Below are 17,843 nucleotides of genomic sequence, written 5' to 3'. Positions count from 1 at the left end.
ACATTCAGTGCCCTCAACTTCCACTGCAATAAATGGCACTGGAGATGTCACAGATTTGGGCCATAAGAAAGACAACAGATTAAATACAATACAACTACTAATAAAAAGGCAACACTTTTTTAAACTAAATATTTTCTTTCAACTCCCACCTGCTCACATTATGCACCAAGGGCTCAATCCTGTAAAGGACTGAATAGCTCTTGGAGGTACTGACTGCACGGGAGATGAAGGCACTCAACATTTCCGACAGTTGCTCAGCACTTTGAATCAAGGCTTAAACTGAGACAAAAAACTAGCGTTTGTCAACACAGCATAAAACCCACTACTTTAATTTTAGCAATTCTAGTGCAAACATGACACGTCTCTCTCTCTGGCAATGATAATGCTCTGGGTTTACCCAGGTTTGGGGGCAGACAAAAGCACTATAAATACTCATGTCCCAGGATGGGAGCATTGTGTGGGCTTCATTTAATTTTGGGTGGTTATTTTCTGGTTTGAAAGTAAAGAGCAACTGTTGGCTTTACTTTTGATCTGTTTGCATTTTTAATTATGGGTTAAGGTGCCTAGAGCTCAGGATAGGACATACACCTCTACCCCAATATAACGTGACCCGATATAACGCGAATTCGGATATAACGCGGTAAAGCAGTGCTCCGCGGGGGCGGGGCTGCGCAGTCCGGCGGATCAAAGCAAGTTCGATATAACGTGGTTTCACCTAAAACGCGGTAAGATTTTTTGGCTCCCAAGGACAGCGTGATAATTGGGTAGAGGTGTATCTATTATAAGCTGAAATCAAGTCCATAGATATTCAACACATGCACACCAGCTCATCCCATGAAGAGTTTATTTATAATGTAAAATCTTTGATAATCAACAGTTCTAGTTAAAGTGCAGAACAGATATCATAATGTACCTCTCTGACTTTTAGTGTATTAATAATATCATATTACATTTGATTCCATTGGCTTTTCTTGCCTCTGCCCAATTCCTGCTCTAATATTCATTATCAATAGCTATTTGATGGTAAGGTTATGTTAGTAGTTTAATGGGGGGGAAAATATCCTTGACAAAAGTTATTTCACTTCTCCTAAAAAATGACCACTATGTAAAGGTTTTATTGCCACTTGTTTGATGATCTGTAGCTACCCCAAACTCATGCCAATAATACTTTTATATCGCATCATCCTGTATATAGAAAAATATAATATAATGCATATAAATGGTAAAACACTAGGGAGAATATTTACAAAGGAGTATGCAAATGTGTACCCATGTGTAACTCCAATGCTAAACCCCTGCATGACTTACAAATTTTCCTCATTCAAACTTAAGAAATAATAGGGCTTTTTAGCTATAAAGATATTGTTTATTCCATGCCTCCCCAGCACGCTTACACACAATGCCTTTTTGTGTGCACACTATGTGTTAAGATTCTCTGTGTGCTGTATAATTGATACATGAGGAATGAAAGGAGATCCATGAGCTGAAATGGATGGTAAGGAGGCAAACACTTGAAATACTGCAAATACTTTACAAGTACAAGTGACTTATTTCCCACATCCATTTGCATCACATAAGGTGGAGATCAAGGTTTTCTTAAGAACAGAACGAAAAAAGTATGCAGAACTTCCGAGATGTCAGTTTTGCATTAATATTCTGCATTTGCCTAAAATATTCCACTACTACAGTATGCAGGAACGTTCACGACCTTTCTTGCTGAGAAATGAAAAATACCCCGTTGATAGAGATACCCTGTTAAGCATAATTAATTAACAAGAAGTATAATAATTGTTAGATTTTTTTAAAGAAAAATTCCACACATATATGAAAATATAGCCACCTTGTGGCTACACTGAGGTACAACCAGACCTTACTACTACTAAATCTTACTTAAATGCATAGATAAACGGGACCAGCAGAGTCAGGATTTTTATTTTCTCCAACCTGAATCCCCCTGATTTTTTCAAAAATGCTACTTAAAAAATGCTTAACTTTAAAAGCTTCTGTTTAAGACACAATGAAGTAAATGGGTTTCAAATATGTGCCTAATGTTTATCATGTACTCAAGAGCTGTCATGAATAGGGACAAACTTAAGCCCATATTTGTGAGCTTTTCTGAATCAGAGCTCTCTTCTGTTAGCTATTCTCTGACAAGGTTTCTCATTTTGATTGTTCAACTGGACTAAAAGTCCTAGCAATTCCCTTGTAATTGTTTAGAATACTGGTTTTAAGTTACAGAGTGAAATTAAAGACTAATTTTTCTCATATTAATAAAACTTTTCAAATCTGTGATGTTCATCCAAATATTGCAGAATGATACAGAAGTTCAAAAAAAGGAAAATCCAATAGCCTTCATCCCTTTAAAAACAAAACAGCGCCTACACACAAACACTGAGGGGGGAAAAAACCTGCTCACCACCTTGATACCAATCATAAACACTGTGATTTAAAGAAAGAATGTTGAGGAGGCCTCAGAAATGAGGGAATTGGAGTCAAAGGAATCGCTTTACATTTGAGTGGGTAAGTGTGACAGTTTGTTGTGTTTGGCAAAAAGTCCCATTACAAGACTAAAAATTTAACTTCAGTATCCATCTGGAGACCCCCAAGAGTATAATACTTACTTCCATAGGGGCCCTCTGTTGCTAATAAAGGGATCTGATACTTTTAACATTTTTGTTCTGCTTTGTTACTGACTTAGCTGTTCTTTTAAGAGCTTTGTTACACCCCAATCCTGCAAGCTTGCTCATGTGCTTCGCTTTATGCACTGTGAGGAGTCCTACTGAGGTAAACAGTGTGTACAGTTATAACATGAACAAGTGTTTGCAGGATCAGGACCATATTCTGTAGCAGGCAACATGACCAAATCTATTACTTGAAATGCAAAAGTATCTTCCAAGAAAGGTTATCCTCTAGACAAGGTCTTGCAACAAGGTCAACAAAGTGGTTTTCAGGGAATTTTCATTCAACTTTGTACATTTACTTCTTATCTCTAAAAAGGTATAAATTAAGCCAGGGCTATTGTATTTAAAAATACATGGATTACTACAAGCAGGTTAAAATTCAACAGCTAGCAATAAAAGATTCCTGGATGAGCAAGGACAGCCTGACTGGAACCTGGAATTTAGCAAGTTTCACCCTAGGTAAGCACTGCCTTGGAACTCCCAGCTGATGAGGATAATAGTCAGTACTGAGAAAAAACTTTATAATCCATTTTTACCCATCTATTTTAGGCATTCAGCTTGGTTTAAAGTGATTGTTTGGAATAAATCAGATTCTCCAGCTTTGTATAGTGTGCACATAACTATCAGAAAGTAGTAGTTCTGTATTTCAATACCCTGCTGGTGCACAAGAACAGAGTATGTAAGCACAGTAACGGGTCAAGTGTGACAAGCAAAACCACAGTCATGAATACAAGAACCATGGGTTTGGTGTAGGCAGGCTGCCCAGTTGAGTGGATAGCATTTTATCTATGTTCTGGATGACTGACATAATTCAGGATTAGATTGAAAAGTTGTGTCATTTTTTTATGTTTTACAATAAAGGTAAGTTTTGGGTCTGCCAATCAACTTCATGTGTTCCTGTGAAGCCTGGTCTTAACAATCGTTTTAAAAAAATCAATGTGCTGTGCTGCTGGGTCTCAACTCTGTCAAAGGATAATTCTGCAAAGCAATAATACGCAAGGAAAGAGAAATCAGGAAGTAGTCTTGGTGGACATCTTTCCCCTGTGTGTATTACTAGATTACAGTTAATACCCACTGTGTTGACGCCTGAAGAACCCCACCGGTGGATAATTATCCTCCCCTGCGGGAGTTTATTGTGTAATACTTGACTCCTTCTTTGAGAAAGCTGCCAAATTGTCAGGACTCAGCATGGTGTAAAAGCCTAATATCTATGGTGCACTGCAGTGTGGATGGATGCCTGGAGTGGGTAAATGCCATCACTGTGAAGCACAACACTGCTAAAACTGATTATATCCTTTCTCTTTTTTTCTTCTGTGAAAATGTTTATGGATGATGCTAAAATGTGGTAATCTCTACAGTACTCAATCTGGCTACACAATACTCAAATACCATTCATACTCAGGATTAAATGCAAACATGTTTTAAATGATGTAATTTGTAAATTGCTCTGTGCTATACTAGGGCTGATGCACTATGTAAATATCTAACATTATCTTCCTTCAAATCCCTCCTTTAAAAAACTCTTCTCTGGTGTCATGCCTACAATAAACTTGCAGCTCATTTACTGTTAGACAGCTGATAGGCCGTGACCACCATTTTATTATCTGTTCTCCCACCCCTCACCCTTTATGTTTGTTTTAGTCACCAGTCATCTAGTCTTCAGGGCAGGACTGTCTCCTATGTTTTTACAGTGCCTAGGACAAGAAGGTTCCAGCCTCCAGGCACTGTTGTAATATAGATAATAATCCTCTCACATTTATGTAAATCTGGAATTATACCACTGAAGCTAATGGAGCCACACCAATATGAAATAGGGATGAGAAGAAACCATCCTTTATTCCTTACAAGATAGAATGGTTGGTTAAATGCTATCTATGGTTACCAGGAGAAAAAAATAGACCAAATCTACAATCTTCAATTCCATAAGTTCTTTGGGAACTATACAAAGAAAGCAGGCTTTGGGTGTTTCAGAATATTATCTTTCATTCATATTTAACAACCACAACCCAACAAACCTACAGTAACAGACAGCAGTAGCTCCAGTCTCTCTAGTAATACTGTGAGGAGTGGTTCTATTTTGGACTCTCATTGTATAATACAATATTATTATTTTTTTATTAGGACTTTTTAAAAAATCTGCATACATTTTCTGAGAGAAACTTTCATATCTCTTATTAGAAATATCAGATACTTAGTCAATTCCCTAAACCATAGTATGTGGGTGAAATTCTGTTCTCTTACACCTATGCTATCTCCACTGACTTCAGCGGGGGCTGCAGAGATACGACAAAGAGCAGAATTAATCTCAATGGACCTGATCCTCAGCAATAGTTCAGAGGTGCTAGGCGCAGAATCCGAGGGATGGTGCAAAAATAATCTGAAGCCGCCTTATGGTCCCTCAATCCTGAAGCCTGCCAAAGGCCAATGCCTCAGGACTGCTCAGATTTATGCTGGCTAGTAACTGCATCCAAGTTGCCATTACTCCTGCTAGGGAATGTCAAAAGACAGCAGTGCTCCACCCATACGCCTTTCACCCCCATGTGTCCCATGTCAAGGCCAAGAGGAGGTAGTGGCACAGATCCAGCTATAAGTCCCTAGGCCACTCAGGGATTCCTTTTAGACAAAAAGAATCATCAGCCAGCCTCTTAGGTGAGCTTAAGTTCTGCTTTGCACCACCAGGACAGCACAACACAAACTTAGTAAGAGCCAGGATCTGATTCCATATGTACAAACAATTGTCATCGTATCCAATCTATCTACAGAGCCTATCACCATGGTATCTAAGCACCACAACTGGCTTCTAGTACATAGCATATATTTCCAGGTTTACACATATCTATCTCTATTCTCTGTGTTATTATAGTCCTATAAAATAATGTCAGGTTAAAAATGAAGATTTTAAAATTATAAAGACGAAAGTATGAAGAACTTACCCTAAGTATTTTGTTTGTACTTATAACAGGAGCTTCATCGTTTACCGACGTAACAGTCACAAATATAGTTTGGGGCAAACTTTGTTTCCACAGTTCTGTGTTATTTGCTATGACAGTAAAATTGTCACTCACCCCCTCACTGTCATCATGAATATAGTAGATTAATTCTTGCTCTACCTGAAAAATAAATGGACTGAAAATTAAAGAAATTAAAACAAAAACTGTTTTGAAATTTTAAACAAAAAGCATTCAACCATTCCAGCTCTGCAATAATTCTCTTTCAGCCTTCATGACCCCATTCTTCTCCCTTTGATGCACACTCTTCTATCTCTAGCATATCAGATTGCATATGGGCATTTGGTTATTCTGAAATAACCTCAGATATAGTGAGGTACATACAGACAAACCAATAAATCCCAAAGAACGCATATAAAAATAGCTAAAGCACAGATAACTGATTTTCAAAAGTGAACCCTCTTAAGTGTTTAATTTTTATATAGAAGAGGCAAAATGACTTAAGACATCACTATCTGCAGCTGAAAGTCAAATTTCTGGGTTTGGGCCATAAAAGTTAAAAAATCCATATTCATTAACATTTTTCAAAGGTTAACACATTTCAGTTTATGCACTTTGAAACATGTTAAATATTGAAACTTTCAAATTAGAGAGTTTTCATTCAGATGTAAAATGACCCTCAATTACGTTGGCAATGTAAGATACCTGTCAGGCTTCTACTCATTTTGAATTGTTGGCTTATTACATCCCATGCCATTTAAGACAATTTACTATATTCAGGAGTCTGAAAAGCAGTATAAAATCAGACATATTCATGTTTGGGCAGGAGTTATCCCACTGGAATATGTCATATCAAAATAATGCATAATGTGGATCTTTACTTTCAAGTAAGCATATTAAGAAATATATATGTTTTTATATGCATCTAACACCCATAACTCTGTTGTAGATTTTTGAAAGGGGAAAATACTTTGCAAACCATCAGTACTTTATTTTGCAGTATCAAACCATTATTATTTGAAACTAGTGAATCACAAAACATCTTGCCATAACTCCTGCTCATGCCCCAGGCCAACGGATGGGGTGGATTCTCCATCACTTGAAGTCTTTAAATAAAGATTGGATGTCTTTCTTAAAAACATGCTCTAGCACAACCACAAATATGGGCTTGATGTAGGAATTACTTGGTGAAATAATGTGCCCACTGTTATGCAGGAGACCAGACTAGAACATTATAATGGTCTGTTCTGGCCTTAAAAATAGATGATTTTGAGACCCTCAACTGGCTTTCTCACCTTTTTCATAGCCTTTTAAGGCTACACAAAACTTATTTGCACTTGTATCTTATCATGGAATCTCCACTTTCTCTGCTCCACCAACAATGCCGATATTTGTCCACTTCCCCACTAAGCACATCCAAGGTCTGTTCCTTGCCACTAGTTTGACATTCACTCAGAACTAGACTGAAAAACAATGTCCTCCCCCTCAACCCTGCTACTTCTACCATGACTTCTGCAGGAAAATGCCAACTCCCATTTCATCTTGTCTTAGACAGTAATCTCCTCAGGTAAAGGACTGTCCTTTATTGAGCTTGTATAGTGCCTAGCACAAAGGAACCCTGACTTGCAGGTGTGACTACAATACAAATAATAATCAGCATTTAAAAAAAACACAAACAAAAAAGGGACTGACATTTAGATCAAGCTTACCATAGTCACATTACCTGTTTTTTGGTAAATTTGGTTAACTTTACTCCAGGAAAGCGAAAGTTTCCAACATGCCCATTCTTTGGTGGCTCAACTAAAATAAATTCACAATTGAGTCCAGTGAAATGCTGATTAGAAATTTTTAGATAGTCTTCCACCAGAGCTTTAGAACCACCTTCTATTACTGTAAAGTTCTGCACTTCTAATGGAATCAGCTTAGGGATGATGTCTACAGAGATTTCTATTCCATTGACCACTCGAATGCCATTGGTCACATCCAACGAAAAATGGTCTTGTAGCTGGTCAGAAACTGTCTGCACATACTGAACGTTGCCATCATCAATATCTTGCTGAGTAAAGGTCAAAACTGGCTTTTGTTCTGCACCAAGGTAACCTTCTTCTGTTGCAAACTTCCGAATGTATCCATGCACTGGAAGAGCCCTTAATGTGAACACTATCTCTGATGGAGAACTGTTTTCATGTACAACCTTAAATTTACAACACACAAAAAGTCATTAAAGTAAAAACAAGCCAATTTCTTCTTTAATTCTATTCTGAATTTCTCACTTTTAATCCTGGGACAGTAAATCATGGATTATTTATCCACCCATTTCGCTGGAATTCTCTATTCATAAACATTTATAAACATCTGCAAATGCCTAGCACAATGCATTTCCAGTATTATGTTAAGTAGATGCATGTTAGGTAATACTGCATGAGAAAGTGTTTCAAAACCCAGAACATCTCCCATAAGATCTCTCAACTGAAAAAACAAAAACATAAAACATCAGGAGTTAATTATCTAAGAACTGTGGAATGCTGCTTGGAATGTGATTTCAAAATCAGCATAATAATGTGCAACATGAGCCTCCTTGTGGTAGTTACTTTAATGATGAAAATGATTCCAGTAGGTGCAGAGAAAAATATTAATCAGAATAAGCCAAAGCTAATGCTTCTGAACTGATGCTTTTAAAACTCCAAGCCATATCCTCAGCTTGTGTATACTGGTATAGCTCCAATCAGACCCTTTGTATTTAAGCAAATACTTTGGATACAGTTTAAGTTTTCCCCCAATATTTGTTATTGGTTCACCTACCATGAAATGTGAACTGCAAATACACTGATAAATGTATTTAAAACTGTCTGGTTTTCTTGTAGTGTTGATAAATACAGTGTCTCTGCAGCTTAATTTTTTCAAGTATCAGTACTCAGGGAATCAAAGCCAATGGTCTCTGTCTTATTTTAACAGATAGATTTTTTTTTTCTTTCTAGTGATGGAGGAATGCTGTGTCAGAGTGCGGGGCTACCTGAAGTCTATAGCCCTTTCTGCACTGATGCCAGCAGATTCTCAAGTGCGGATACCATAATTGGAGTGACTCTCCAAAATTAATATCTAACAATAATTCAAGTTAGTTATGTTAAAGATGACAGTTTTGTGGAACTGAGACATTAAAAGGGCTTGCTATGCCTGGGAAACAGGAATAAAGAAGAAAATCCATTACAGATAGAAGATTAAAGCTAAATTTTAACTCACCTGCAATTTCCCCTTACTGATTTTAACTGGTTTTCCTTCTTCAACTAAGAGGTTGTTATTGTGTACAATCTTTGGTGGACGTTGATGGCTTTCCAAGTACATACGAACATGCATTCCAGCATCCTGGTGGATATCCTTAGCATAAACTGTAAAGTTAAATGTGTCAACCAGGTTGTTACTGTCATCATGCCTATAAATCACATGTCCCCTTTTTAGATCAAGTTGGGTAAAGGAATCTGTTGCTAGATTATTTACATAGATTCTTCCATGTTTTGGAGATAAGAATATCTCATAAGTAATCTCATGATCCCTTCTAATGTCTTGATTTGTGATGGCACTAAGGTTAGTTGTTGTAATAGTACTCTCTTTTCCTTTTTGGACCAATAAGCCTGTATTGTTTGCTAGTCTAACATAGGGATCTGAAGCACTCACTTCTAGAAGGGAAGACGTGTAGTGTTTGCCATCAGTTACAAATAACACAAAGCGCCCATAATCTGCACCACTATGTGTAAATAGGACTCGCTTTTGCTCCAGGTCTTTTTGTTTGAATTGATAGAGTCTATGAGTGTTATCATTCACTAGAGTCAAGTCTCCATTAGGAATGCCACGCCTAGTGTACAGCAACTGCCCATCATCAAAATCAGAATCAGGATCATGGTAGCATAGATCTGCCAAGGTCAATAAGCGCTGCCCATTCTTAATTACATGAAATACCTTATCAACCACACGTATTGGTTTCTCGTCATTCTTCAGCTCAACAGAAATATTAAATCTTATCTCTGCTGATAAAGGTTCTGTTCCAACAGCAGAGCTCCCCCATTCTCCTGATTCTGTGGTGGATGCTATGACAAGAAATTCATCATACATGGTCTCAGTGTCATCATGGACATACATAAGGCGTTCACCCATTATATCTTGGTTACTGAAAGCGGTGAGGTTATCATTACTCTCTGGTGAATCTGAAAAATTAATGAGTTTTAATTTCCCATGTTGAGGACTCTTTGTAACTTTATATTGAAAGGCCTTATTATCCGGGGTTTGTGCAAACAATCTGCTTTTTGTTATTAGCGCTCCTTCACCTTCAGTTACGGTCAAGCCATTGTTTGTCAAAATAATGCTTGTGAGATCTGCTTTAATATTGATTTTGAAATCATAGACATTTGACTCCAAATACTTTGTAAAAATTAGGAATCTAAATGAATCCTGAGTGTTCTCAGGGGGTCTGTTGATTAATTCATATTCTACTTCACGGTCTATAATGTTTTTTTGGCTAAAAGTTGAATTTTTTTTCAAGGCGTGGTTGTTAAGGAGCACTTTCCCTTTCTTGGGTAAGGACAACAACTTATAATTAAGCTCATTTTCAGGTATTTCTATATCCACCATCACAGCAAAAAGATTATCTGAATTCAGACATTTCTTTTTTGTTTTTTCAATTTCTAGAGGAACATGGTTCAATAAATTATACCTCAACCATTTCACTGTTATTGGAAACATAAGCTCATCACTGATTTTGTTTCCAATGTGAACCTTAAACTTAAAGTGTTCTGTAACATTTTCCAGCTGCAATGCTTTGAAAATACTATAGTACCTCACACGGCTGCGCTCAATGGAGCGCTGAGAAAAAGTGTTTACTTGCTTCCACTCTCTGCTAGAATGCTGCCTTTGAATTTCACCAAATTGGGGTGATTCTGTGATCTCATATCGTATCTCCATCTCTTGCTGGATGGCATTTGTTTCAACTGCCAAGTGGCTGAGTGTGATCAAAGCTGCATTGCCTTGTAGCAGTTTTATTCCTGTGTTATTGACCACTTTATAATCCAAAGGAACAGCCATGACACGCAACACAACTGTGTTGCTCATTTTCTCTCCATCACTTGCTCGCAGCACAATCCTTGAGTTCTTGACCCCAGTGTGGACAAAGAAAATGTTGCCTTCTTTTAAGTCCTCATTAGAAAAAGTAATAATGGCTCTTCCGGGATTCTTGGAATTTTCTAAAAATCCTGCATCTGTATTCAGATTTCCAAGTACTGAAAGACTGAGATTGGCAGAGTCTGTGTCTTGATCTGAAACCTTTATTAGGTCAGCAGTCAAGCGTTTCTTTGAGTTCTCTAACAAAAGAAATAAGTTTCCCTCAGGGAGCGTAAGTTCAGGAACATCATTTGTCGGGGTGATGGTAATCCTAAAAACATGCTGCTCATATCCTTGCAGATATGGAGGTATGTCCTTTTTACTACTGGCAGAAATGGAAAAAGTAAAATTATCGTAAGTGTCCTCAGAACCATCATGGACATATAGAACTCTTCCTTGCCACAGGTCTAACATTGTAAATGTGCCCTTCTCCTGCTCTGGTTCAACACCTAACCTCAAGTAACCATGAGAGGGCTGCTCCTTTATTTTAAAAAAGATCTGTGACTGACGAACCCCTAATTTCTTAAACTCTAAATTTACTTTAATATGTTTAGATTCAAGTGGAGCTTGTCCACCCTCTGGGACAATCAAGTTATTTAGAACCAAGAAATGGCCACTATCCTCTTTGCCTTGGGGTTTGGAGATGTCAGGAAAATTGACAGAAGTGGAGGCTGCTGTTACAAGAGAAGTCTTTTCTGTTGTCACTACAGAAAAATTTGTCTTAAAAGAATTCTCTGTTTTGCATCCAGCTGAAACATCTTTTGTAACCAGAACATTCTTTAATGATCTCTTTTCTGAATTGGCTTTCAGGTCTCTTAAGCAACCTTTGAAGGATCCTCCTCTGGCATATTTTCCAGAAACTGAGGTTAGCTCTAACTTTATCACTTCTACCCGTGTACTGTCATCTACACCACCTACAAAGAGTGGCCCTTTAAAAAGGGGTATCTTGCTGTGGGAAGGCAGTGATGTTTTCACTGTTTCTCCATCTATCATCAGCTGCAAATATTGTGCAGTAAATTTTAACTCAATGGAGTGCCACTTATTATCACTGACTGACTTAAGAGAAGAAAGCTGCATTCTACTTTTACTCTTTCCAATATGGGCCTTAATTAGTCCATTCTCAATTTCCATTGCAATGAAATCTCCTGCTCGTCCAGAATGATAAAGCAGCAAGCCTCGCTGAGCTGAGGTCTGTATTGCACACTCCAAGCATCCTTCACCCTGGACGTTCCACAGCTGGAAAGAAACATAGGATTTGGAACTAAAGAAACTGATAGGCTCATCTTCACTTGCAAAGAATTCATCACTGCATCCCAGTGACACTTCATTAACATTTCTGAACCCAGGATAAGGTCTCAGGGATGTTAGGATCTCATGCTGGTTGAATAACACGTCATCGATACAGCCTCGGAAATTGGTTAGTGCTCTATCAAGGTAAGGAACATCCAGGGTACCGCTCCCACCAACGTAGAGTCCATGTTCAATGTTTAATTGATATAGAATCCCAGGCATTTTTGTACTAGTCCTATAATGTTTATCAATTACCAGTGTGACATTATCATTTTCATGATGTAATTCAACCAGGTGCCAGGCTAAATCATTTAGCTGGGAGCTTCGTTGAGAACGCAGCACTCGTTCCCCTGCTCCAAAGTTCATTCTCAACTGTAAGAGACAAAATTTTAATGATGAAAATCAGTGAGTGCATGGATGACAATTAAATTAATTGTGTGTGTCTCAAAGAAACAAGTAATACTTAATGCTTTGACAGCTGCTCAACTTAAGTTTCAATTGTTGCATTTTCAAACTATGAGCACAAATGTATTTATTATTGTTATGGATTTGCTAACACCACAACATCAAATCCAAACCCATTATACATTTTGGGAAGGCTTACCTGACAACACAATTTTCGACTTGGTCAGATGGAAAACCAGGAAGCGACTATTTCCAGTTCTGCTATGACCAAAATTTACAAGAGCCCAAGGTGAGCATAAAGTGCAAGGTCATGCATGAATTCCTGCTATAAGTTGGGAGCTCAACAGTTGAAAGTGAAAGAGGAGGAGAGACACACAAGTATATAAATCGATCACAGGATGACTATGAGCTACTAATGTGATACGTCTGTGGAAAAGACAAATGCAGTCTTAGCACATGTTAGGCGAGATATTTCCAGTAGCAATAAGACAAGGCACTGGTAAGATCTCATTTTGAATACTGTGTACAATTGTGTTCACCCAAATTGAAGAAAGATGAATTCAGACTCGAACAGGTGCAGAGAAAGGCTACTAGGATGATCAGAGGAATGACAACATATCTTATAACAGGAGACTAAAAGAGCCTGGCTTGTTTAGCCTACCAAAAAGAAGGCTGAGAAGGGATTTAATTGCTCTCTATAAATTTATTAGGGAGATAAACATCAGGGATAGAGAAGAGCTATTAAAGCTAAAGAACAATGTTGGCCTGGCATAAGAATAAATGGGTAATAACTGGCCATGAATAAATTTAGGCTGGAACTTAGACGAAGGTTGCTAACCATCTGAAGAGTGAGATTCTGGGAGTAGTGGGGGCAAACAACGCAATCAGTTTTAAGATAGTTCTTGATAAAAGTATGTATGGGACTGTATAACCAGGTTGCCTTTGACAGTTCTGGGGGTCCCTTTATGTCTTATGTTCCTAAAATCTTATGCTTCAGCTAGACACCTGCGGGGCAGGAAGGGAATTTTCACCTCAATATATTCTGGGAGGGGGGGAAGGGATTGTCTCCTTCCTCTCAAGCATCAGAGATGGCAGTAGCTGGAGACAGGACACTAGATAGGCAGGATCAGGGCTCTGAGGTGGCACCTAGCATTTTCTCTCATAGATGCTTGTCTTACTGGTTCCCGTTCACATGGTTAGGGTCTAAGTGACTGCCATAGGCACGGTTGGGAAGGAATTTCCCCCCGGTCAGACCTTACAGGATTTTTGCCTTCCTCTGCAGCATGGATGTTGTTCACTTGCCAGGATTATCTGGGTACAGTAGAACCTCAGAGTTACGAACACCTCAGGAATAGAGGCTGTTCGTAACTCTATAATGTTTGTAACTCTGAACAAAATGTTACGGTTCTTTCAAAAGTTTACAGCTGAACATTGACTTAATACAGCTTTGACATTTTACTACGTAGAAGAAAAATGCTGCTTTTAATCATCTTAATTTAAATGAAACAAGCACAGAAACAATTTCCTTACCTTGTCAAATTTTTTTTAAACTTTCCCTCTATTTTTTTAGTAGTTCACATTTAACACAGAACTGTACAGTATTTGTTTTTTGTTTTTGTTTTTTGTCTCTGCTGCCTGATTGCATATTTTCGGTTCCAAATCAGGTGTGTGATTGACTGGTCAGTTCATAACTGTGGTGTTCGTAACTCTGAGGTTTTACTGTATATCAGGCATTGGTACACCTTGGTCCCTCCTCTTCTCTGCTTGCAGCACACAATGGTTTAGTCTCCTGAGAGCTGTAGTGCTTTAGTCTAATTCTGATTGTTGGAAGTGGCTGCGTGGAGTTTAGTGGCCTGTGATGTACAGAAGGTCAGACTAGATGACTTGGTGGTCCCTCTATGACTCCAAAGACAAACACTATGCAAACCAGTACCTGTGCTCTCTATTTTTCATAATTAAAAATCACACCTGTAAATATCCCGAGTGCAGTTCCACCAAACAATGATCCTCGTTTCCAGCTGCAAGAAAAAGCAATCCATGGGGCTTGCTGGTTCGAAATCGTAACTGCAGTGATGTTCGAGTGGATGATTCTGCAATGTTCAACTCCACGTAGCTATCACCATAAAATGATACTAAAAGAAAAAAAAAGAGACTTACAATATATGTACTTTTGCAAAATGCCTCCTCGTCCTTACCATACACATACACACACTGGGTATCTACTATATCCGAAAATGAATAGTAAGAATTAAATTTCCATTTTTGCATGCTAGAATACACCAATACAGACAGCTGGTGCAGTGCACAATAGAACCCTATGTAGTACATACTATATCCGAGAAATAATGCTACTGAGAACCTTGTGGCCAAAAGCTAAACACACTGCTGGCCCTACATCTAATGTTTAGAGAAGCAGTGGAAAGACTTTTATATCATCACTGTACTTAGTTCTACAGCAAAAGCAGACAACACCGAAGAGGGCATAAACCTAGGGTTATGGTTCTCAATCTATGGTTCAAAAATCTCCAGAAAAGAGAGAAGATTCTAGTAGTAAGGAGGGAGTTCAGGAAGTTATGTGGTCCACTAAAGCAGAGGTTCTCAACCTTTTTCTTTCTGAGGCCTCCCCCAACATGCTCTAAAAACGCTACAGCCACCTGTGCCGCAATAACTGGTTTTCTGCATATAAAAGCCAGAGCCAGCAATTAGGGGGTAGCAAGCAGGGCAATTGCCTGGGGGCCAATGCCACAGGGGCCCCCACAAAGCTATGTTGTTCAGACTTCAGCTTCAGCCCCAGGTGGCAGGGCTCAGGAACTTGGGCTTCAGCCCCATGAGGTGGGGCTTCAGCTTTCTGCCCTGGGCCCCAGCGAGTCTAATGCTGGCCCTGCTTGGAGGCCCCCTTGAAACCTGCTCGAGGCCTGCAGGGGGCCCCAGACCACTGGTTGAGAATACTGCACTAAAGGATCTCTCTCTCTAATGAAATAATCTGCAGAATAAAAGAGCTGAAAAACAATTGATCTAGTCAAATAAGTTTTGGAGTTGAATGGACAAGAGTTCCTCTTCCCATGAACATGCTGGTGACAGGAAGCAAGTAAATGGACAATAGACCTCAGATGCCGTAGACTAGAGTCTCTCATACAACATGTGCCTGAAAAATCAATAGCAGTTTTCCTGACCTTTTTGTTGTTGTTGTTCTCTATAGATAAAATATTATTGCTCTAATAACAGAGGAATGTAAGCATCTCCCTTTTTCAAAGGAAATATTGGGTCAAGAGAATTGGATGGATGAAGGAATTGTTCTTAATCACTATAATAGTAGTAGTTGTTGTAGTGTGGTAGTGTGTAGAGGTACCAACCAAGGCCAGGAACACTTTGTGCTATACACTGTACAAACACATTGTAAAACACGGCCCTTCCCCTGAAGAGTCTATTACCTAACTGACAAGAGAGCTGGAGAAAAGAGGTACTATCACCCGCACTATACAGATGGCAATCTGTTGCACAGAGAAATTAAGTGTCTTGCCCAAACTCATGGGAAGTCTATGCCACAGATAGAAAATGAACTTAGATTATTTCAAGTCCCCTCCCATGTCTTAATCACCCCTTCCACTATGGCCACACTAGATTTTAGGAAAAGCAGTATAATATCATGGGCCGCGAGAAGTTCAATTGGAGGAATGCAGAGGCTTTCGATCCCTGTATTAAGAGTCTGAGGAGTTATATTTCTATTGCTACGTTAGATCCTACAACCCCTAGTGAATAGGAGCAATGGTATGGGATCTGACTAGAGTCCTACCAATGAACTCCCTTAGGAAATCTATAGTTGAAGTTTGAACCTTTCACAAATTTTAAGGTCAGAAGGGGACTATTATGATCATCTAGTCTGACCTGATGCATAACACAGGCAATAGAATTTCACCCAGTGGTTCCTGCACCAAGCCTGATACTCTGTGGCAGAACTACAACATATATTTTAGAGAGACATCCAATCTTGATTAAAGATTCCAAGTCTTGGAGAACCCACCACATCCCTTGGGGTAAGTTTTATTGTGCACAGAGCTATACCTTTATCTAGAACTTCCTGGATGAACTAGAGAACAACTAGGATAGAGGTAGCAGAGGCTCAAAGATGCCTCACAGTGAAGCACTGGGGGGGAAATATCTGAGTGGAAATGACAGAAGAATTGACAAAAAAAATCCTTGGGATTATAAATTTTGCCTTTTACAAGCCAACACTTCGACTCCATAGTTGTGGGTGGGGCAGCTAACTCGGCAAACAGATCTATCAACCTTGGCATTTATCCATGGCTAAATCACTACTCGAGCCAGGACCACCTACAGTGTCCTAGCATTGTCTGTGTTTGGGTTCTTCACCTGTGAAAGAAGCATGTTATTATAGTGTAGCAGTCAGGTTCCTCTAGAGGAACCTCTTCGGTATGGTTTTTGGCTAAAACCACATTAGAGGTTATCTTCTGAATGTCTCTGGGACCATATCTTTTGAGGAGAAATTGTTTTTGCTCTGGTTACATCAAGCTGCCAATCATATCATCATGGAATATGAACGGAGTCGAGACAGTAACATTAGAATGTCTCTTGCTGTTAGAACATGTGAATTTAGCACATCATTTAAGGAACTTGTTTTTTATATTCTCTCTGGGACTGGGCAGTACATTCCATAATACTGAACTGAGCCCCAAGAAAGAGGGGAAAGGTCCTGAGACAAAGTCAGAGCATCTTTCTTCAAAATGACTACAACAAACCAGTGTAGTTGTAGCCGTGTCAGTCCCAGGATATTAGAGAAACATGGTGAGTGAAGTAATATATTTTATTGGACCAACTTCTGTTGGTGAGAGAGACAAACTTTTGAGCCACACAGAGCTTTTCTAGAGATCTGAAAAGAGCTCTATGTGTCTCGAAAGCTGTCTCTCACACCAACAGAAGTTGGTCCAATAAAAGATATTACCTCACCCACCTTGTCTCTGTAACAAACAAGAGCAGATATGGAGAAAGAGCTCAGAATATAGAAGAGGGCTTTTTTCAGTCAATCATTTAGATATAGTAGGGGGTGGGTATTTTGTCCCATTAACTCAGACACCGCCTATAACTTCTTCTTCTGTAAAAGCTCAATCCACTTAAGCAATGAGAATTTTCTATTTTCTTAAATATGTCTTGGGAAGTTTGTATATTAGTATGTAAGTATGTGACATTAAAATTCACTTACTCTATGGTTACTGCTACTAGCTGTCTCTATATTTCCATAGATGCAAAAAACTGAATGAGTGAGTTCTCATTTTAAATCTTCTGCATATCATGTAATTAGCTGGTTGCTTTAGTTCTAGGGCAGCCTGGCAACTCTTGCTCTTTTGGGGGACTC

General features: G+C 38.8%; 1 protein-coding gene across 2 annotated transcripts in view; it reads right to left on the bottom strand.

The window, feature by feature from the left end:
* Positions 1-17,843, bottom strand: part of LOC128839313 (chondroitin sulfate proteoglycan 4-like) — a 62,800-nt gene that overhangs the window by 25,560 nt on the left and 19,397 nt on the right. The window contains exons 2-5 of one of the 2 annotated variants that reach the window (XM_054032201.1): positions 14,441-14,604; positions 8,870-12,439; positions 7,353-7,823; positions 5,615-5,791 (exon numbers count right to left, since the gene is read on the bottom strand). In XM_054032201.1, coding sequence (XP_053888176.1) covers positions 5,615-5,791; positions 7,353-7,823; positions 8,870-12,439; positions 14,441-14,604 — 4,382 coding nt within the window. The other variant, XM_054032202.1, reaches the window with a different exon arrangement.

This window comes from Malaclemys terrapin, chromosome 6 (genome assembly GCF_027887155.1).
Source record: "Malaclemys terrapin pileata isolate rMalTer1 chromosome 6, rMalTer1.hap1, whole genome shotgun sequence".
Lineage (NCBI taxonomy): Eukaryota > Metazoa > Chordata > Testudines > Emydidae > Malaclemys > Malaclemys terrapin.
This window is presented reverse-complemented; position numbering and strand designations above follow the sequence as displayed.